At 50.2% G+C, this 21,308-nt stretch overlaps 6 protein-coding genes across 6 annotated transcripts; 3 read left to right on the plus strand and 3 right to left on the minus strand.

Annotated features, from left to right (window-relative positions):
* Window positions 1-862: 862 nt before the first annotated feature.
* Window positions 863-1,255, minus strand: PpBr36_11049 (uncharacterized protein; the record flags this gene model as incomplete). Its single annotated transcript, XM_029898154.1, has 3 exons — window positions 863-961; window positions 1,024-1,138; window positions 1,212-1,255. 3 exons carry the CDS (start codon window positions 1,253-1,255, stop codon window positions 863-865), a joined length of 258 nt encoding a protein of 85 aa, XP_029743625.1.
* A 1,790-nt stretch (window positions 1,256-3,045) lies between these two features.
* PpBr36_11050 (uncharacterized protein) lies at window positions 3,046-3,459 on the minus strand (the record flags this gene model as incomplete). The annotated part of the gene is made up of 1 exon (XM_029898155.1): window positions 3,046-3,459. A coding segment is annotated over one exon (414 nt), but the record flags the coding sequence as incomplete, so codon positions are not given.
* Window positions 3,460-5,790: 2,331 nt separating this feature from the next.
* PpBr36_11051 (uncharacterized protein) lies at window positions 5,791-6,447 on the plus strand (the record flags this gene model as incomplete). Its single annotated transcript, XM_029898156.1, has 1 exon — window positions 5,791-6,447. The coding sequence occupies one exon, from the start codon at window positions 5,791-5,793 to the stop codon at window positions 6,445-6,447; it is 657 nt and encodes a 218-aa protein (XP_029743547.1).
* A 2,825-nt stretch (window positions 6,448-9,272) lies between these two features.
* Window positions 9,273-9,794, plus strand: PpBr36_11052 (uncharacterized protein; the record flags this gene model as incomplete). The annotated part of the gene is made up of 1 exon (XM_029898157.1): window positions 9,273-9,794. The coding sequence occupies one exon, from the start codon at window positions 9,273-9,275 to the stop codon at window positions 9,792-9,794; it is 522 nt and encodes a 173-aa protein (XP_029743546.1).
* A 631-nt stretch (window positions 9,795-10,425) lies between these two features.
* PpBr36_11053 (uncharacterized protein) lies at window positions 10,426-10,895 on the minus strand (the record flags this gene model as incomplete). The annotated part of the gene is made up of 2 exons (XM_029898158.1): window positions 10,426-10,448; window positions 10,634-10,895. Coding segments are annotated over 2 exons (285 nt in total), but the record flags the coding sequence as incomplete, so codon positions are not given.
* A 5,502-nt stretch (window positions 10,896-16,397) lies between these two features.
* On the plus strand, window positions 16,398-18,084 carry PpBr36_11054 (uncharacterized protein; the record flags this gene model as incomplete). The annotated part of the gene is made up of 2 exons (XM_029898159.1): window positions 16,398-16,425; window positions 16,646-18,084. The coding sequence occupies 2 exons, from the start codon at window positions 16,398-16,400 to the stop codon at window positions 18,082-18,084; spliced, it is 1,467 nt and encodes a 488-aa protein (XP_029743552.1).
* Window positions 18,085-21,308: the final 3,224 nt, after the last annotated feature.

The following is a 21,308-nucleotide window of genomic DNA, read 5'->3' on the forward strand; positions in this document are numbered from 1 at the left end:
TTAAAGGCTATTGCAAAGATCACAACATTATTCCAATTTGCCTGCCTGCTCATTCATCTCACCTAACCCAACCACTTGACGTCGGAGTGTTCGGTATCCTGAAGCGGGCGTACGGCCCAGAAATTAACAACTTCATCCGGGCCCACATTAACAGCATCAGCAAGGTCGATTTCTTTTTGGCGTTTGCAGCCGCGTATGAAAATTTCATGACAAAAGATAACATGGCTGGGGGTTTTAGGGGAGCTGGAATTATGTCTCATTGTCCAGAAGCTGTTATTTCCAAGCTGGATGTCTCTCATTAAGATCATATCTGCGGGCCAGCGCGTCCAGTTATAATAAAGGGAGTGTAGCCAAAGGAGTGGCGATTAAGCTCGAGGCGTTCGTAGCTCTTACTAGCTGAAAGGTGCTGATAAGGCCTGGACGTATCACAACATTATTGTCGATATTCTTTTGGGAACGAAAATGGATGGGACCCGACCAGCAAGACCGTCAATCGCGATCATCTACAGCTCATGGCTACTGGCGATTTCGCCGAGATGGACAACGGCTTGGTTTTCTGTCGCATCTGCGCTGGCGGCTACCTCGGCCATGGTCCGCCAAACGCGACTACAGGATACCCTGGTCAAGTCGCTTGCCCACTAGGAAGACGGTCCGCTATCCGGAATTCAGCGAACGCGCGCTGGGGCTGACAAGCGGAAGTGGAGTCAGCCAACATCATCTCCAGACTAGACTAGTTCTAGAGAGAGGTAGTGGCTGCATGCTTACAGCATGCATGTAAGCACCCAGAGGTCCAGAAGGAGCGAAAAGTGCTCCCTGGCTTCTACTGGTTTCACCTTTTTTGTCTTTTTTTTATTTTTTTTACTCATTTGCCACAGCCAACCCGACTCGGGTTGATTGTTGCGAGTGATTTGACCGGATCTGGGCTGTGGTCGGACAGGTCTACGTGGGATGTGCGACTCTCCTGGAAAGCGGGTCAGCTCCAAACCTTGTCGACGTCTTGTATTGTACATTGCGTGCACTTACGTGCATGCCCGCCTTGAGAACAGTTTCAAAGTATTTTGAACGCGGGCAAATGACCGCCTTGTGGACGTGATACGTATCGTCGCCACAGACGACCGTCATATCGGAGTAGTCTCCACTGACGCGGAGGCTTGAGAAGCTTGTTGTTAACTTATCTCACCATTTAGTACCGGTTGCGCTAAATAACGTACCTTTTCAGCGAGTCCTTCAGGACCTGATCTGGGAACGCATCCATCCTGAGGTAGCTTTTTTCGTCTGTTATGAGTCGTGAGAATTGTTGATCCCTCAGCCCTATCAACGACAATTTTAGAAGCCGATAAAGGGCTCGCAAGTCGTGGCTATAAAACCACAGACATGCACCCCGCTCGCTGCGTGTTTAGCCAGGCTCCCTGACTGGACTAAGAGGTATATCAAGGCCCTGCAATTCACCTTCTTCCCTACTGCCAACCAAGTCACTTTCCACATGCAAACAGATGACCTCTGAGCAAAGCAAGCACACCTGTAAATAAACCTAGCTAATGGTTTGCTAAAAGCAAGGGCAAACACGACCGCAAAATTCTTCATTTATCGCAAGAACCTTGTAAAAACGTGCATGCGCGATTTTATTATTTCTTTTTCAAAACTGAATCGCGAAGCCAAGCAGCTTCTTACTAAGAGTTCCGTGAGTTACGGTACATAAGCAAACATAGAACGAGAGGCGGTGTGCTTAGGATCAGGGACATGCATGACGCATCTCTCATCACACGGCACGGCGCCAGCGCTGAGCCCGTTGCTTTTTACGATCCAAAGCAGATAGCGACGTTTATACTGCAGTAGCTCGAGACTTTCGTAGGCTCTCAGTCATCATTGCTACTGCGCCGGGGGTCGGAGCTTTGTGGGAAGAAATAAAAGTCCGGGTCTACAAAGCTGGTTGCGGAACACTTCGTCTTGGGGTTTAACGAAATTAAGGATAGAGAAATATTTTTTTCACCACCAATCTTTTGTTAATCTTGAGCAAAGTTTGATGTGAGTTCCTTGAAAGGGCAAAGGCAGATGGACGCGGCTGCCTGTGCTTCATCGAATGATTAGATTAGCAACGGTTGCTTGTCTGTCTCCATTCTTGGACGAAGCTTAAGGATGTTTCCATTGAAAAAGACATGTAAAGTTTTTGAGGGTGCCCTGCACCTCGACCGGTTGCCTAACTATGGAATACTGACTACAACCCATCATGAAGAAGATGCTCGATATAGTCACCCGCCCCTGATAGGTGCAGAATGTGTCCAATCGCACTGTGAATCGCAAGTAAGCGAGACGAAGGCGGGTCGATAGTCCGCTCGTCGGTAAGGTTCTTCCACGAATTTTAACATCTGCACAAACCTGATATTTCTACCCACGACAACGGGAAGCGACGCGGCGATGCTAACAAACCGATGACCCGTATCTTTGTTGCGTCCATGCGGGAGTGTGATGTTGGCATGAAAGTCAGCCAGGCGAATTTGGAGGGTGACATTTCAGAACTTTAGCCCAAAGGCGACTCGCCCAGACACGCATTACGTCACTGTCGAAACAGAAACCTTCTGGACGAGAAAGGTGATTTCCCAGCCCCTCGATCGCCTCCTCAGCAGATCGCCGTCTCAATGCAACCAATACCGCGAAGAAATATGGGGACGAGATTATTGTTACAGCAATTATGGAGCACTTCTGGTCGAGGCTTTGCTGACTAAAGTTATTATTTCTCGCATGTGCGCGAGTTCCAGTTTAGGTACAAAAGTGTATCCGTCCCCAACTTGGGCACCTCTAACAATACATTCCGCGCCATCCCCTTTTCCAACATTTTTTTTTCAAGGGCGAAAGCTCATTATGAGGATGCAGAGTCAAAGAGAGAAACAAAAAAACACAGACCTTAGCAACTTAATTCGCTGGAGCACTGGTGGTGCGACAAAGTATAGCTTACATTTCTTATCGCTTATCCTAACAGTAGGGGCTGCGAACCTGGTAGGGAGGAATAATCTACTCTAAAGGGATTGTCTGGACAGACCTGCGCGCCTACCTAACTACTTGGAACAACCGCTCAAACCATTGCCTGAGCTCAGTATCTATCCAGTGACCCAAAATGCGCAATACGGCCAGAAGCTTGTATAAATCACGCAGATTCGAAATGCTCCCGATCGAGATTTCATATACCAGCTCAAATGCCTCGCCACCCCTATTGCAGACGAAAGCCAGATGCCATACATGCTCAGTAACCAAGATAACTGGCATGGCATCAGGAAGACGGATATCATCGGCGCAGCTATCCACCCATGCTTGGACTCTCTTGTACCATGCGATTGTCCATAAGGTAAGTTGAATGCGGCCTTGTTCGGCTCCCGCAGCAGAAGCCTTGGTCTCGACGCTTACACCAATAGGCCGCAGAGTCAGTGGGCTGTATGTGGTCTGGTTAATGGATAAATCTGCTGGAAAGTCGCTGGCGTAAACATGCTCCTTAATTACTGCCAGAGGAGTAGAAACAGTGTTCAAAGTCAAACCCTGCTCGAGATGACCCCCTAGTCAGGCAGTAGGTCAGTTGGTAGACCACGTGACTTGACCTCTGTTCGCGTCGTTCCCTCGCTCTGCTGGCGCGTTGGCAAGATCGCGCTCGGAATCGAATAATGATAACGCAAACTGGCTAATATATGCGCCAAATGGCCATTGTGCCGGAACGAAATGATGATAGTTAAGATTTAAATCGCCTTCGCGCTCTCCCGCCGCCGCCCCGTTGCTATCAAAACCTTCCTGCGCTAGCCGCGCCTACCCGTCTCCCTTTCGTCCCCTCCCCCTTCACGCGCAACCGTTTCGTGTCGGCTGGCACTGGAACCGGTCGTGGCAGGGGGCGCCACACAGCACAGCCGCAGAGCTAATGAAGCGCATTGAACCTGTGGGCAGAATAGGCTTCCCGCCTTGCCGGTTCCTTACCTCTCGTCTTTCAATTCGTATACGACAAATACAGTAACTGTTTTGACCCGTGATCGCTTTGTTCTCCAAAATAGGTTACAGGACTGGGTATGTTTTATTCCTTCCCGCGCACATCATTACTCTGTTTCGGGTGGGATTTTAAAATTACGGATATGGTATCTAACATGGGCGATTAGCTGCCAACGGAAACTCAGTGATATTAGTTAGAACGGCGAGATGGCATTTCCGTTTAATTTTGGTGGAAAGACAGTTGGCGAACAAGTACGCATCGGCTTAGAGGCGTTGACGCCGGAGTCTGTAAACCAAAGTCATGGTGCAGGGGACCAGCAGTTTAATTGGAGAGGTTCAAACGCCATACGAGTAGCTAACGAGCTTTTCGGGGCAAACAATTGGATATCTGAGGTGGCAGACATGCAGGTTATAAAAGAGGAGGGGAAGTTCACTGTTACGGCTACGTGCATGGTTAAAATCACTGTAAAGTGGGCTGACGGGACTGAGAATAGCCACCAGGACTTCGGTTGCGGGTGCGGGAATGGTCCTAGTTATGCACACGCAATTGAAGGAGCAGGGAATGGAGCAGTGAGAAATGGGTTGGAAAGGGCGTTGCAGCAGTTTGGAGACGGCCTAGAAAACTGTTTGTATGACAAGCGATGTCGAGATTGCATGGTTAGAAACGCCCCTCAAACTCCTCAGGGCGACACTTGCTACGATAACCAAGTGTTGCATTGTTCGCAGCGGAACGAAGACAAGTGCAGGAAGCAGATGGTTTCAGGAGAAGGGATGGCCACTAACCTGGAAACCAATCGGAGTAATGAAGATTATTACATGGCCAACTCTCAATGGAATACAGCACGGGACGAAGAAACTAGGGCTGCTAAGGCTGCTCACACCATTCTTCCTCTCGGTAAATATAGCAGCAGCGGAGATCTCAGTCAAGATCCCATGGTCTTAGATGTGTAAATAGCCATGTATAAGGGTTGGTCATTGCAAAATCGAGGGGGACCACAGTGGGTGCTTGTACCAAGGATCCGCTGACTGAAAACGCCCAAGGCAGTGTTGGTTTGTCCTATTTGTTTTGTTTCTCTTCGTTTGTAGTTTCAATTGATTGAGTTTCTGCCGCTTCTGATTGATGTTCCTAGGCGTAGAGTGCGTTCGTGGCGCGCGGGGCGCTGGCGGGCCGTTCTGGGGCGGGCGCTGAAATAATTGGTGGTTATCGAAAACGCCTGAAAGCCTTTCGGTTGCCCGAAACTAATCAGTGTATCCGGCCCCGCAAAAGTGACTCAGATGGTTGAAAATGATGGCGGCCAAGAAAAGGACTTCTATTGGCGATAAGCGTTGGACGTGAGGACAAACGAAATATCTGTACGTCAGCGACCCGACAAACACAGAGTTTGGAATGTCATCCACTACATCAGGAACTTAAGGCTGCAGACCATCGAGGAAGGCGATTATTGCGTCAACTTGGAATAAACCTCAATGTCTTAATAGAAGTAATGGCTTTATTCCACAAGCTTTCACTGTTTTGTCTCATAAACATACCATGCCGTCTTGCTTCGGCTCTATCCTTCCTTTCAGACAATTTCCTGGTGCTCTGCCCCTGGCTTCCCACAGTTCTTGCAGCCCATCCTCTTCTCTCGAAGGATCCTGCCCTCTGTGCTGTTATCCTCGTTGCTACACAGTAGTACAGCAGAGTATAGACGACAGGAAGCGTGCCGGGGCGCAAGTACAACAGGTCCATCGGCCTTGTCAAAAACCATATCCCGTCTTGCAGCTCCTGAACAGCTTTGGGCAGGACGAAAACTGGGTTCTTTGCGCCATTGGCCTGCGCCGTCAAATATGTATTCGTTGGACCAGAAATCTGGCATTCGCACATCTGAACCAGGGAAACTGCACAGCCTGTACGTTGAGGATATCAATGCGCCTTCGTTGGCGCAGAGGGACTGGCGGCGAACCGACAATTACTTTTCCGGCTCGCGAGATGACGCCGACCGTGTGCTCCGCGATATGACATCGGCTTTAGATCACGTTCACGGCGAAGGCGTGGGCCACAACGACATCAAACCAGGAAACATTCTTTATAGCACTTCCCGCGGCGCTGTCCTCATCGACTTTGGTCTTAGCAGTGACGGCGAACAGGATTCCGCCAGGGTCGGTATGGCGGGCCCGCCTTGGTATATCCCGCCAGAGTTTTCAACAGGCAGGCGCAGCCGCGGTTTCCCGGGCGATGTGTGGGCATTGGGCGTTGTAATGCTGTTCCTCTACCAGGTGCTACCACTCCCAGAGAGAACCACTGAATGGAGGATTGCGGAAGTGGGTGGTCCGAACCACAAAGCCCTTGCTCGCATGCTGGAATGGATAGAAACGACGAAGCGTGCCAGGACCAAGCTTGGCCATACCGCGACGGATGAAATCATCCGCAAAATGACTGAGATCAACCCTGTTAGCCGTGTGGGGATCCGTGGGGTTGTTGAGGCTTTGGAGTCTTGGAAATAGTAGAGTGGCCGGAAAGTGGGTAACGTGGATGTGCAGGACCCTGGCCAGGACAGTGTTACATACTTAGTAGTACAAACTAAGTATTTCCGGCTGTCTCCTTTTATGCCCGCTTGCCACCTCAAGTGCGGGGTTATTTATCCGCTTCCTGTTTACACTGCGTTCGTCACCCAACATTTGCGGTTGTGGTTGTGACCTTGATGTGCCTTGTGCGGAGTTCTCCAAAACCAAAACCAATGAAGCGCTCCAAAACTGCTAGCAGTCATTTTGCATATTTTGAGCCCTACCATCTCATCAGAACCTCCAATTCGCTGCTCGGCGCTTTCTACGTTACGTAGTAAAACAGCTTCGGATGACCTGGTCCGGGCACTTTGAGCCCTGGGTCCCATACAGCCCCTGCAGTGAGGTAAGGCATTTGCTATCAAGATGGTGCAATCGAACATGCAACAATGTCAGCCTGCCATGGCGGCGATTTTACACACCCGGGTGGTGAGAGTGTTTTACGAAAGATTGGTTCCAAATCCAGTTCTCCCAAGATTTTGCATGTTGAGCATGTGAAAGATCGAAAGCTTTACTCAATGAAACTACTACATAGTATTTATGCGTGCGATTCAGTGGCGGCTGTCGTTTGCCTTCCCGGTCGATTTGCTCCAGGCAGCTGAAAGGGGCTAGAGCTAGTACGAGCGTCGGCCGTGCGGGCTCTTGGGGTGGAAAGAGCTCTGGGAACGCAGCCTGGGCGTAGTAGGAAGATTCAAATATCCCGTCTTTCAGTAGTGATCGCAGGATAGTGATCGCAGGATGGTGATCAAGCGCTCAGTCGAGAAAAACGACACTGAAAGTATTTTCTGTGGACAAGGGATGCGATAGGTTGTCGCTGGCGGAGTTGGTAATAGTTATCCCTTGAGAAGACGTCTCTGCAAGCTTTACTGTGATAAACAGTGATTCTTTCGAGTCTGGAGGGCTCTTGGTATACAGTGCGATGCTGATTTGTTTTGCGTGTCATATCTGCTTGATGGTATGGAAGCGTCCTGGATTTTTTGCTGTCGAGATGGCTGCCGGTCGGTTTAGTTATGGCCTACACGTAGTTGCAGTTCCTGTTAATTACATAGGGTGTCTTCAGCGGCTAAGTCGATAGTGCTGGCGAATTGGGCTGTTGCGGACGCACTGCCCCGCCCAAAAAGATCCCATTGTTACCATGCGACGCTGAACCCCATGGTTAGCTGCCCTCCCCCACGTCAGAATCAATGAGACAGCAAAATCAAAATGGACAGTAAACAATTATTTTACTCTCCCTTCCATAATTCTTTTGCTCAATAATAGAGGTCAATACTTGGCCAGCCCGTCAGTCAAAATTTTGCACAATTCCGGTTTTTACAGCCATTTTTGTAATTATTTAACGCATAAAACTGCTTGTTATTATGTAGGAATAGGTAGGTAATTTTAGGTGGTTACAAATTGTTTCGCGGTCTCATTGATTTTGGTGTGAGGGAGCTATCCCAGGCCCTCAAATCGGATTGCGCTGTTGCTCCAAGCCACGAAATGGAAGGCCACCTGCATAACCGAGAAACGTAAGCCGACAGGGAAACCTCTTTCGTTGGTTCAAAACAACGGACATGCAGCTGGCCTGCATGCCTGACCTGATTTATGACGTGGCAAGTTGGCTGGCTATGCGAAGTACGAAGTAGGTCCTGCAACCTAAGAATGAAGTTCGATATTTGATGGGTTCGTCGAGCGCCAATAGGGCAACTGGCCCAGAAACGCTAGGTTCAAACATTTTGCCAGCTGTAACATTGGCCCAATTGCAGCTGGCTTAGACACACGACGCAATGCGGGAGGCCTGCCCTACTGCACATACCTTCTCAAGCCTCTCAAGTCACGAATGGCAGCCACCCTTTTAGCCACCTTGTTCTAAAATAATTGCGTTTTGAGAAAGCATGCAAATAGTCACTAAAACGGTTTGTGGAGCCCTGATCTCGGGAGGCTTGGCCGACCTCTGAAGCCGCACGCAAACGCAAGACGATGAGGAACTCGCGAAAGCGAGGGCATTCACAGGGTAGCCATCGACTAGGAGGAAAACAGTCTGCTGACTGTTGAACACAATCTAATATCCACTGTAGATCCCTCGAAAATGCGAAACCTACTCTTTATTCCTTCCCCTGCTGCTGCTCCAAATTTCACAACCACGTTTGCGCGACAGGTGCTCCTTCATAATATTGAAGTACGTCCGTGCGGGGCCATGTCGATTGGCCAACTGCGGCTAGGATGTTCGACCAAGTTAAACTGGGCAATCGACGCATTGTGCCAACGAAGCACGCATTCAACGGCCTGGCATGCAATGGTCTACATAAGGTCGCTCTATATCCATCACTTTAAACCAATGGATTCTCCGAGTTGGATAGGCTGCATCTCTACTGCGGGGGGTTTACGCCATTTACTATGCAGTCCGGATTCAATGGACTGCTTTAGCATTGGAGGCTGGTACTTGACAGGAACGCTCCCCCACGCTACGGATGCATTTCAGCTTTGTGGAAAGTTTTTCATTCACATACAGTTGGCCGCAGATCACGTCAGTGAAGTATTATCACTGCAATGTATCCAAAAATGAGGATTGTGTTTAGACTGCATGCGAACCAATGCTCGCAGGTCACGGAATTACAGGTCCAGTATAAAAGGGAGTGCATCCCTCCACACTGTTTTTGGTATTTGGATTGCTTAGCCATTTTGCCCACACCTGGCATATGCTACTGCAATCTTCATTTAAGTTTCTTGATGTTATTTTCCTCTCAAAGCTACCACTTGATTTAATCCCCGTCAATAAATTACAAACTATGAAGAAGAAGGCCGGCCGCCCACGGAAGAGTGTGGCCACAGAGTCGCTCACGTTTCCGTCGCTTCATCCACAAGTTATCGAGGCCGTCGGCCAAGACATATGCCCAGCGTGGGAAAACAATTCAAAGCAAGAAGATCAATTTACCAATGAATACGACACGAATGTCTCTGGTCGGTTCAGATGCTCCACTCGGGCGTGCTCCAGAGTTTGGGGCAGCGGCCTAGTTGCAATACGAATATTGGCATTCCATGGAAATCGCTACAACGCCACAGTTTACAGCCAGCGTTGCAAAGGCTGCAACAGCCTCGGTATTATGAAACTCGACAAAAAGCGCTATATCGAGAGAGTGTCCTATCGGCTTAAAAAATGGGCAGGTATTTCACAGGAAATACCGCCCTATGAAAAGTCAGGTGGTCCCCCACATATGGATAAACTCTGCGAGGGATGTAGTCAAGGTCACTGTCGGCGGGGAAAGCGCGATGACATTATCTCTGGCTTGAAGGATTTGACTTTAAACTGATTTTTTTTGGAGAGGAGGGGGGGCGTATGGAGGCTGTCATAGTTTTTGTCATTGGGCTATAATTATGCTCTATCATTAATTAATGGACCTGCAGCTGGTCTCTTTCAAGCCAACAAAAGATATTTTCCCTCTCGGCTTACTTCTTCTCAGTCATGCAGGAGGCCTTCAGCTTTCACGACTTGGAGCAAGAGCACAATCCGACTTGAGGGCCTGGGGGGCAAACTGCGGGGTTGAACGTCAACCACTCTATCGTAGAGGTCAAGACTGGTTCCGAGACGAGAAGCGGCAAGCCCAAGTCACCGCACCCGGAGGCTCAGAGAAAAAGCCCTCAAACTGGAAAAGCTCCAGAGGGTATATCAGGGTGCAGCAGGGCAGGCCTCCCGCATAGCATCGTGTGTACAAGCGAGATGTGATTGGGCCAAGATGACAAACTATTAAGCCGTTGAAACTACGCTGCTACGCAACGTTTCTGGGCCAGTCACCCTATTGGCGCTCAACGAACCCATCAGATATCGAACTTCATTCTTGGGTTGCAGGACCTATGGCCAGCCAACTTGCCACGTCATAACTAGCTGCATATCCGTTATCTTTACCCAACGAAAAAGAATTTGCCGTCCGCTTACGTTTTCTATTATGCAGGAGGCCTTCCATTTTCTGGGGTGTCAACATGCGGGGTTCAGCGTTGCATGGAAACAATAGGGGAGGGCCGGGCATCCGCGATGCAGCGATTCTTCAAGCCTTGTGTTTTTGTTTTGGCCTACCAAGACGCGTCCTGGCGTGGACAAACACGCTTTGATTTGCATTTATCTGATGCAAGCTGTAATTACTAATTAGAACACTTTTTAGGACACCTGCCGTCTTGGGCCCGACGCCCTTGAAGGCCAGCAGCTCGCGCGTGGCCTCCTCGTCACTCCTGTTCTGGAGGTGGTCAAGGGAGTAGGCGCCGTGACGCGCCATGCACTCATTCAGAATCGAGATGATGACGCGGCTCTTGGCGACGCTGAGGCCGCCGCAGCGGATCGCTTTCTCGAGCGCATCTGTCTCGCCCGTGGCCACGGCCAGCCAGTTGTCGTGCCTGCCGTAGGCCTTGTCCGTGGAGCGCTAGGCCCGTGCCGAGTTGGAGTCCGATGTTTTCTGGCTCAGGATAGTGCGCACCAGCGCGTCCAGCACCGAAAGAGCGTCTACTCTAATTTAATTCTCGTGAGCTGAATTATTACTGCTGAATTATTACTGCTAAAATATGTGCGGCCTGGTTATGCCAAAGATCGTCTTCATTAGCCCGATGTCCTCGAAAAACACGTTGCTGACTTCACCTCGATCACCTGACTTCCCTATTGGCTTGCTGGAATCTACCATATCTGGCTTCCATCGTCGTTTATTCGGCACCAACGGAGCCAACGGAGGTCGAGGTGGCTCCAGCAGCAGTGCTCTTTCGAAGTCGATCATCATAACACCCTCGGTCTCCGCGTTAAAAAGCATGTTTGCCCTTCGTACATCCTTATGCGCCACTCCAAGTTGATGCATCGCGCGCAACGACAGTATCGCCTTCCCTTCGAGCTCTCCCTCGCCACCACTTGCAATCCCTGTCACATCAAGATTACATCCGCCCCACGACAAGAACGTCATGTGTATTACGTAGACACGGTGATCATAGTAGTATACCCTATTCATCAACCGGAGATCGATGGCCCCGAGAAAGACGGGCACATATACACCTTGGATGGGTTGCAGACGTGTGTAAACCGCCGCCTCGTGCTCAAGGTCTTTGACAAATGCCTGAACCGTGCCCTTGCCGACAAAGGTATAGCCATAGTCAACCAGGCAAACCTTAAATAATACGCCGCGTGCACCTCCATACCCCAGCGGTGTAATCCCGTCGTCTAATGTCCGTTTTAGCTGCTTGAAGAGCAGATTGACGAATTCGGTGTGGTCTGTCGGATGACGGAGACAGGCGCGGCTTGGGCCACTATCGCGGTTGCTGTGAGAGCTGGGCTGCCTGTTGTGTAGTGCCATATTAGGGCATTTTGCGTCGAGTAATCCGCCCTTAACGAGCCCTAACAGACACTTTTGGGTGCAGTAGGGCCTGTCTTGCTCGTTACTTCCTCCTCCGCTCCCACCCCTCGGCCGTCGAGCTAGAATCCGCTCGCTGCGTCGAGCTCCCTGACCTCCCCGACCTTGACGCATCCGCCGTTCTGTCGGACTCGGCGTGTCTGGCAAATCCGGTCCTGATTCATCGTCTGAAGATTCTCCAGGCTCTCTATGTTCGTATTCCTTCTTAGGCTCATCTCCCATATGCCGACGTCTTCTTCTCCGGAGAAGATACGGAGATCGATCGACACCTTGATATGTTTCAGGTTGATAGCCGGGTGAACTGTTTGGCGCATGTCGCTCGTCCTCTGGAATCGATCTTAGCGTTGTCTCGAAATCTTCAACCCACGTCTTGAGTTTTTCAGTAGCCTGGTGGCGCTCGTCTTGCCCGCGCAATCGTTGCTCACCCGGCAGACCCAGCGCCATGAGACTAAAGGCAAGATACTGCCCGACTGCTGTGCACAAGTGAAAATGGCCCGGATGGGCCAACACTTCAGCATTAGGCTCTGCAAGGTGATAGAGAAGCGTTTCAGGCTCGCGCCAGTCGATCTTTAGAAACACGATCGCCTCGCCCGTCGTCAATAGACCATACTCGAGTCCCCCTTCAATCATGTAGTGGTAGGTTTGCGTAATCGCCGCTGCAGTCAGTCTTTCGGCGTGATACTGGAAACGTGCGTCGGGGTCCACCGACGTCGGGATGGTCTTCCGGTTGACCACTTCCGTGTAAATATTCATCGGGCGTAGACCAAGGCGAAGGTGCGGCGCGGTTAGCTTGTGGGGCGGTTTGTACTCGGAGATGTAAATCATTGTGCGTCTTTCCGAGCCCGCGTCGTCGGATCGGTAGACGCAGATCTGATCGGGTCGTAGCCGGTTGAGGTCGAGACTGTGGTTTGGAGTAGCCGGTGGTGTCGATGGGGTATCACGGTAGACGACTTCCTCTGCAAGATCGCTGATTGCATGTGGATGGTTCTCGAAAATGATTCCGTTTCCCAGCTCGAACGCGCTCCTAACATCTTCCGCCTGTTTGAGTTGGTCTATAATCGCTTTGACGGGATCCTCGACACTGTTGTGCAAGAAGGACTCGAGCGTCTTCTCATCAGCTATCCTGTGCAATGAAATCCTTTTTCCTAAGCCGGTGAGGAAGGCTCGATTCTCAAAAACACGGCTATCGACAGGGAAGGTGTCGTAGATTGTGCCGAATGTTATTCTCTGCTGCTGAACAAAATCGGACCATGGCTGGATATGTGTGGGACACCATTTGCTTCGTGGGTTGGTGATGGGTCCCTTCGAGGTCAGTTTCCGGTTCCGTTCAATGTTGAAGCTGGAGAAAACCAGATGATGACAGGCAGCGATGTACTCGTCAAGTGTCGTGGGTTGAGTTTGTTGTTCTGACGCTTCGGCGCGTTGCTGTTCCCTCTTGGCGCGTTGCTGTTCCTTCTCGGCGCGTTGTCGCTCCCGCTGTCCTTTTTTCTCCGCTTCTTCCGCACGTTGTCGCTCTCTTTCTGCGCGTTGCTGTGCCTCTTGCAGCTGCCTTCTCAGCTCTTCCACGCTCGTCGATCCATCCATGACGCGTAGGGGCATAGGTCTTGGTGCGGGTTGATTAGGACATAATTGTCGCAACCCGAATGTTTTGAACTGCGGCGTTGTCTGAGTGGAGCCGTATTACGTACGCATGTTGCGAGGGGCAACCTGTCCGAAACACCCAAACTAACGAATCGACCGATGCACGGACGTACTCAAGCGTAAAATTAACCAGGGCCTTGGGCCGGGTAAGTGGATCACATTTAATCCCATGCTCATCAGCGATTCTTGGCGGCCATAAAACTTCGGCCTTCCATACTCATGCACATCTGCAGGGACCAACTGTGCGGTCGTAATACTTAATGGCATTCATAGGCGGTTTGGACGGTGCTTAGCCTGTGTAGGCGATTGGCGATTCAGGGCTTCAGATAACGGCCGGACCACTGATTTAATCGCATACGATTGGCTGACCAAGCTCTTAATCCCGCGCACGGCCCTCTACCACCTGGCGCCAAACAATGATGGCTTCCTGGCTGCCCAATTTAATGTACTTCATCACGCGTTGAAGCAGCAAGTACCACACAATATTATATTAGCTGACCCTGAACGTACTTGACTGCGCATGAACGACGGCGCCTGCTGAGATAATTTTACACCACTTTTGCCCAGTGCAGGGATTTTCTTGTACGCCCCATCCATAGAACTCCACACCCGCACCGTACAAAAACATAGTGTGACCCATGATTACAGGGCCACCCTCCGCCTACGGAGCATGGTTCCGGTGGGTCTACCCGGCTCGACCACAGTGATTGCTTCCATGTGTGCTTAGGTAATTTAGTGTGGACTTCCTAGCTTCGCATCCCAGAGTGGCCGGCGTCTAATGAAAAGTGAATAAAGCAGGAGCATGGGACGAAAATGACGATGGGCGTCCAGGAGCTTTTGGACGAGTTTGGTTCCCAATAGGTTCCAAGCAGGGTCTGTCTTGGCGCATCCAAATTTTTAGTCTGTTAGTTTGTCTGCTAGAAGTCCAACAGCACGGCGAGTAATCAAATTCTGCGAGAAAAACCTTCACTTTTATATGTCGCTTTTTCAGTAAGGCTGCAGCGCCTTGACGAGGGAGTGTGTATTCTGGCCCGCTTGCTGCCGACCCAACAGTGCCAGTGGCAGCAACAGGTGCATATGGCAGGCTCAAATTCCAATTCTGTTTTTTACCAGCACTTTGGGGTGAAGTTAATGCTGACTTTTCTGAGGGGTACTTTTTGTGACGGGCTCATTCCTATTGGCCTTCACCTCCCATAGAAAGATGTACATCAGAACGCATCGATCCCATCATCACACTGGCGGTGTCTTTTTTACTATAGTAGGTTAGGACTAAGCTGGACCCTAACAGGTAGGAATATTTGCAGCTCGAGCCACAGAAAACCAATATTGAGGAGCAAGGGGTTCGAGTACTTTCCTCCCACTTACCTGTAGCTGGTTGCCTGTGGGCTTCTCGGAATGCTACGTTGGTCGTCCGGGCCGGATGCGTTGTTCCGTGCAGCAAATTAAAAAGCGGTGAATATCAGCAGAATGGGGGAGGGTAGATACGGACCAGGCCATTTTAAATCCTTTATTGCGAGGATTGGCGATCAGTAATATGGTGGGGTTTCTTGTCCTTGTGGCTTGTTGGTTCGCTTGATGGTTGCTCGATAACAAGTTAGGCAACTAGGGTGGGTGGGTACTCACTGGATTCGCTGCCTCGACTAACGCCTCCACCTTGAATGGCAGGCAGCTCTGTCGACTTACATCATCCCAGCAAAAAACGGGCCCCTCCTTTCCACAATTCCTGAGCACGGACTACAACAGGTGTGGCATCTTCTTATTTTACGCTGACTGTCTGTTTTGTCTATCCTACCCGTAGTTGCCGTAGGTGGACCATTCGTTCTTTCCGTTTCGTGCACATGCCACCATGGAGCAGCACATTAGCCCTTTCGACACTCTTGGTTTGGAGTATGGAATTTACTCAAAAGAACAGATCCAAAGCGCCTTCCGAGTGGTATCTTCGATAACTCATGGAGATTCTCGTAGCGAGAGCACGTCCAATAAGCCAAAATGGCTCACTTTCGAACAAGTGACCAACGCCAAAAACTTACTGCTTGATCTATCGCAAATGGGATCGCAATTTACGGAAAATGCAAAAAAGTTCAGCATTTTCCCCCGGACAGTTTTTGTGGAAAGAAAGGACAGAAAGAACCAAATCACATTCATATCCCCCTCAAAGCTACAGATCCACGAGTCATTAGCTCTTTGCGATGAATGTCAGGCTATCGTGCATAAAGAAGATCTGCGACGACATCGGCAAATCCACAACATCTACTGTTGCACACATTGCAAGGCCGAATTTTCACGACAAGAATATCTGAGCCATCTTACTGTCAATGACCTTGACGAATGCCAAATTTGCTGTAAAGCTGTTACGAAAGGGGCGTACACCAGGCACCTGGAGCGCACACATGGATGGGCAAAGTGCCCCTTTTGTTCAACACTCTACTCTAGCTTGGACCAGATGCAAGAGCATTTGGGCGCGACACATCTCATGAGGTGTTGCAGTTCTTGCCCCGAAAGTAACATACACGAGCTGTCAGCCCATGTTTCTGTGGGTCATCAATGCGTGAGCTGCCTTTGCGGGGCTGAGATTTGCATCGAATCGCTATTGGGTCATTTAGAACGGCAACATTGGTTTTCGGCCTGCTCTAGCGGCGAAGTTTGTATTATGAGCGGTTACGACGATCACGATTCTATTTTTGCTCATATCAACAAATCGCACCCCCCAGACCAATGCCCGGTTTGTGAATGTTTTGTTTTTGGGACCGGAACGTTTTGGGATCATTTATCCCAAGATCATTGCTTTCGGCTTTGCGAAAAATGCAACATTTTGGATTATTATCAAGCGGCAACAGGAGTTCAGTTCAACAAGCGACAATCACACCTGGACGAAAACCACCCATGGGAAGAATGTCGCAACTGTCGAGCTGGTATTCAAGCAAGTCAGATGCCAGAACATCTCCAAAATTCCCATGGCTATATGGCATGCGATGTTTGCGCCGACGCATGGCCCCCCAATGAATTAGAGGGACATAAGATGCGACAGCACCGTCGCTGCGAAGTTTGCGACATATATGTTTTAGACGAAAATTACCTCCAGCATTTAGCCACGCACGGAAAAAAGCCTTGCCCGTTATGCGACGAAATCCTTCTCCTAGATGAGTTTCCCCTTCATTTTTCGATTGAGCACAACGAAACGAATGTTTGCCCTGTGTCCGATTGCAAGACATATCATTCTGAGTCAGGCCTGCAAGTTCATGTTTGCCAGACCCACGGGTGGAGAAAATGCCGCTTTTGTGACACAACAACTGCTCCTGGACAGCCACTGCGAGACCATGAGCTTAAACACAGCCCCCGGATCTGCCCGATTTGTGACGAGCAAATTCCTGCAGACGATTTTCGACGACACCAAAAGGCCGAACATCAGATCCAGGAATGCCCCTTCTGCGAAAAGTCAGGGAGCGACCTCCTCCATCATATCCACAATCATCACCCTTTAGCCGAGACAAGCGCGAAAAGTGCAAACCAAAATGACATGGCACTTGGTCTCCGCAAAGGGGCTTGTGAAGCCGATGCTGGGCTGGTTATACCAAATCCTGGCTCTCAACCAGCGCAAGACAAGCCTTGGGGTATTTACAATCTATTAAACAATGTGCGAGAATCTTCAAAGCAAAGCTTGTCAGCGCCCTCTCATCCAGCGATCACTTCATCTGCAACCAACAGTGTAGGGACGATTGGAGATATACTGGAAACTCAGAGTCGACAAGGCGTACGTAACGCCAGGGCCACAACACCCATCCGTGATCAGGTGAATGTCTCATCGGAAGAGGAAGGGATGAACTTATCATCTCGACAAGTAGGACTACCTGAGGCAGCTCACTCTAATCGGCGGTCTGAACGATTACACACATCATCAGGATGTGTAACGAAGCGCAACTTTGCCGAAAGTCATGCCACACCCGCTGGCAAGCGTCGCAAAAAGGTTGATATAAAGCAACTGGCTACCCACATTGGAAGTGAAGAAACCAAGCTTGGATTTCGTGCCCTTATTCAATCATGTCTTACCAACACAGAAACGGCCACGCCCGCATTCCCCGCTACACCGGACGCTGCACCGGACCCTTTGCAACTGGCCTCAGAACTTAGCGAAAAAGCGGCAAGCCATGAAAAGGCGATTGGTATGCATCGGCTGTATCAATACATCAGCCTATTGGAGTTGGCCAAGGTTCTCCATGACTCCAAACATGGACGCATTCGAGTCAGCTCAGATGAATACGAGGGAATCTTGAGGCTGCAAAACAAGGAAAACAACAAGAGAAACAAAGATAAACTTGCAGACCAAATCAGGCTTGGGCGCAAAATCTGGAAGATTTGCGCCATGGACATCGATGAGAAGTACTTAGGGGCACTTCCGTTTCTTGTTGTCGCAGTGAAAACAGAAGATATTCTCAAGGTCACCGACGATATGTTGCCATCTCTGAATGACTTGCTCTCTCGTTATATCCATTTATGGACGAAGGGAAAGTTGCTGGTCGACTACATCAGGCGGGGTTGTTGTCCCGAGGGTCGAAAGGCGATTGAGGATATTCTTTTGTAAGTTCGTTCTGTTTCTCTCTATTTTTTGCAGATAAATATTTTAGGTTAGATATGTCCAAAAGAAAATCTCACATTGTAGCCTTCCAGACTTGGCACGTTGATACTGACCTTTCGGGGTGCGTTTTGTCACGGGCTCGTTCCTATTGACCTTCACTTTTGAAAAGATGGCTAGGGGCAGCATTCCAATGCCCAACCAGCCGCTGATCACATCGTCAAGTTCGAGAACAATTCTCCTAAGCGCGGCGTCCTCCGGGGCCTGTAAGCTTTCGAGCTTGGCTGCAAAAACCTTTTCGAGCCAGCTGCCGACTGTTTCCACGTTTTCCAACTCCTGCTGCAGTGTTTTGATGGCCAGGGCCGGGAGGCTGGAGTACCTTCCGCGGCCGGCCGGCTCAGGCGCGTTAGCGGTGCGCGTGTCGAGAGATACGTGTCCCGACTCGGCCTGGCCCTGCGGCAAAGCCTGCGGCGTGCTCTGCGGGCGCGCGCGGCGGTTTGAGACCTCTGGTGAGGCCATGACGACCGGCGCCCGAAGGGCGAAAATTCTTCAGCTGTTAAGGTTATTGGTGTGTTTGGATGTGAATCGCTAACAAAGGTGGGTCTGACCCATGAATGGTGGAGGATGCCTGGCCCAGAGTGAGGACAATACCGCCTGTAACCTGCAGCGCCGACCAGCTGAGCATTGACTCTCCCCAGTAAACCTTAGACGTGGTAGGGCTAGCAGCAAGCTCCTGGGTTGTCCATAATCACGACCAGTACTCTTTCTGTAACGTCAACAGCAACTCAAAGCGGACCAGGTCACGTAGGTGCTGTTCACGGGACCCAAACTCATCTGAGTCGTCAGAATCGGCCCAGTCGTGATCATCAAACACCAGTCCATCAACATCCCTCACCAAACTCCTCGTTCACAATCCTCATATTTTAACACTCCACAATCGCGTTTCCGTAGTCCAAGAAGCTCCTCCAAAACCCGCTTCCCGTATTTTTTGTGAACTACCGCGCAGAGAGTAAGTCGTTCTTATAACTTAACATGGGTGTGCCTGAAGTGGTCAGGGCCCTGAAGTGGTCAGCCGTAGCCCGGCATGACAAGAGCAACAAAGGAAACAATTCACTTAATATCTCAGCCATTTCGCCGTAAAAATCGATCAAATTGAAGCTATTGATTCGCATGCTGCTCCTGATGCTCCTGATCCAAAAATGAAGCCAAAAAGTGAATGTCGTGATCCTGATTTTGGCGTTCTTGTAGTGCAGTAGCCTCCAAAGCCGCCCTCCTCCTCTCCACGTCGTTACGAGCCGTATATATCTCTGCCATAGTCACAAACCGGTCTTGTTGACTCTTCCTGACTGCTTTACGCGGTACAGGCTTGTATTTCTTGATCTCCTCCGCGAGGCGTGCGTTTTCGACGGTAAAACTAGCGACCTGGGTAGTCTGAAGGTCCATGCCTTTCGCTATCTTGCGAAAAACAAGAGATAAATCCCGCTGAACCTCACCAAAATGCTCTTGTATCTGAAACGCGCCTTGAAGAATATCCTGAAGCAATTTTGGGGTATTGAAAACGATAGTATCGCCGTCTTGTTCGATCGGTAAGAAGCCCACGGGTGGGAAAACGAGTGGTAAATCGGTATCGACTACCTCTTCCGGAGTAAGTGCCCTTTGCGAACCAGGCGGCCAGATCCCGGCTTTTCTGAAGCCCGCGATCACGTTGCGCTCAGATATTCCTTTGTGGGATGCGTTCTCGTATGCGGTAATGAACCTCTTCTTTTGCTCTGGAGCGATAGTATCCATACTGGCGAAAAACCTCGTGTTCTGACGGTAATACTGCTTTACAGGGCCGAAAACCGCTACGTCGAGCGGCTGAGTCAAATGTGAGGAATGGGGAGGTAAATATTCGACGATAACGCGGTTGCAATAAGCAGTATACATGAACTCAACTGACGTATGCGTTATATGCTCATCAAGCACCAACAGCCGGTATTCTGACGGGTTTTCTGGCCTTATTTCCGGTAGATAAACCTCGTTCAACCATCTGAGGGCGATCTCAGATGAACTCCAGCCACTTGGGGTCGAATCGTACTTCCAAGCCGGAAATGAAGCCGGAAACCACTGCCCTTGAAGCGTTGCGCCTTTCAATATCACGACCGGAGTCAATCTTTTGCCCGTAGCGGTCACGGCTTCGATCACCGAAGCCCAAGTCGAATCGTTCGAGCTCTTTACCTCGGCTCTTCGTTGTAGGTGAGATCCGAAGACCGTACCCGCTTCTGTATCGCCTTGTTGAAACCCGTGTTCGTCCATATTAACGATATTGCGCTGACTGATTGAATACCGATCGATAAAGCCTTGATGCTGGGCTTAAAACTTGTGAATAGCTTCAGCAGTCGTTTCTTCGGCTCTCGCTCCCTCTAACGAATGCCCAACCTTGGAGCGGATTGAAGGTTGCGCCGTAGGAAGGCCCGCAGCCAACGCCGGCCAAACGGATGATCGCGTCGGTTCGGAGGAAGCATCAAAGAGGCGAAGTCCCTAATGATTTGGTAGGTCGGCGCCCTCCCTGCATGCTCCTCGTTTTCGATCCAGCCACAGATAAACGATTCCTGCTCTGGAGACAAGACCTGGTACTGTTCGTGGGCTTGTTACCGGGTAATTCCTTCCTCAACGCGTCGTTTTAGGGTAGATCGCGATACTGACCATCTTCTGGCGGCTTCTGCCTTAGGCACGCCCGTTTGGACCAGTTTCACGGCCTCTGACAATCGATACTCCAAATCTGACGACATCACGGCGGTTTTTCGGCTTCAAAATCACGTTGTTGTGGATAACTCTACGCGTTATGTTTGTTGTTGTTACCCGTGTAGCTACGATCGCATACAAATTTGGTGGGGTGCGTGCTGACCACTTCAGGCACACCCATGTTAGTTAGTCGTTAAAGCCCGGTAACACCCCCTCGTCGTCGTTCTTCATCCAAACTTTCATACAGAAAACCCCGCCGAATATATCCTTTACGGGCAAGACGTGTATGTTTCGGTGAGTGAGGTCTGCTTGGTTGATACACAGACCATCAATCCAGACTTTCAGGCCCAGCCGACACTCGAATCTCGACCGCAGGCCCCATAAAGCCGCCTCCAAGTGCTTGTTCACTGCTAAACTCCCCGCGCGACCCACAAACCACACTAAATACCCCATCAATTAGGATAAGGGTCTTAGAGGAAGCACCCTAGTGGTTGGGGAAAAGCAAGGAA

The sequence above is a fragment of the Pyricularia pennisetigena genome (assembly GCF_004337985.1).
Source record: "Pyricularia pennisetigena strain Br36 chromosome Unknown Pyricularia_pennisetigena_Br36_Scf_12, whole genome shotgun sequence".
Classification (NCBI taxonomy): Eukaryota; Fungi; Ascomycota; class Sordariomycetes; order Magnaporthales; family Pyriculariaceae; genus Pyricularia; species Pyricularia pennisetigena.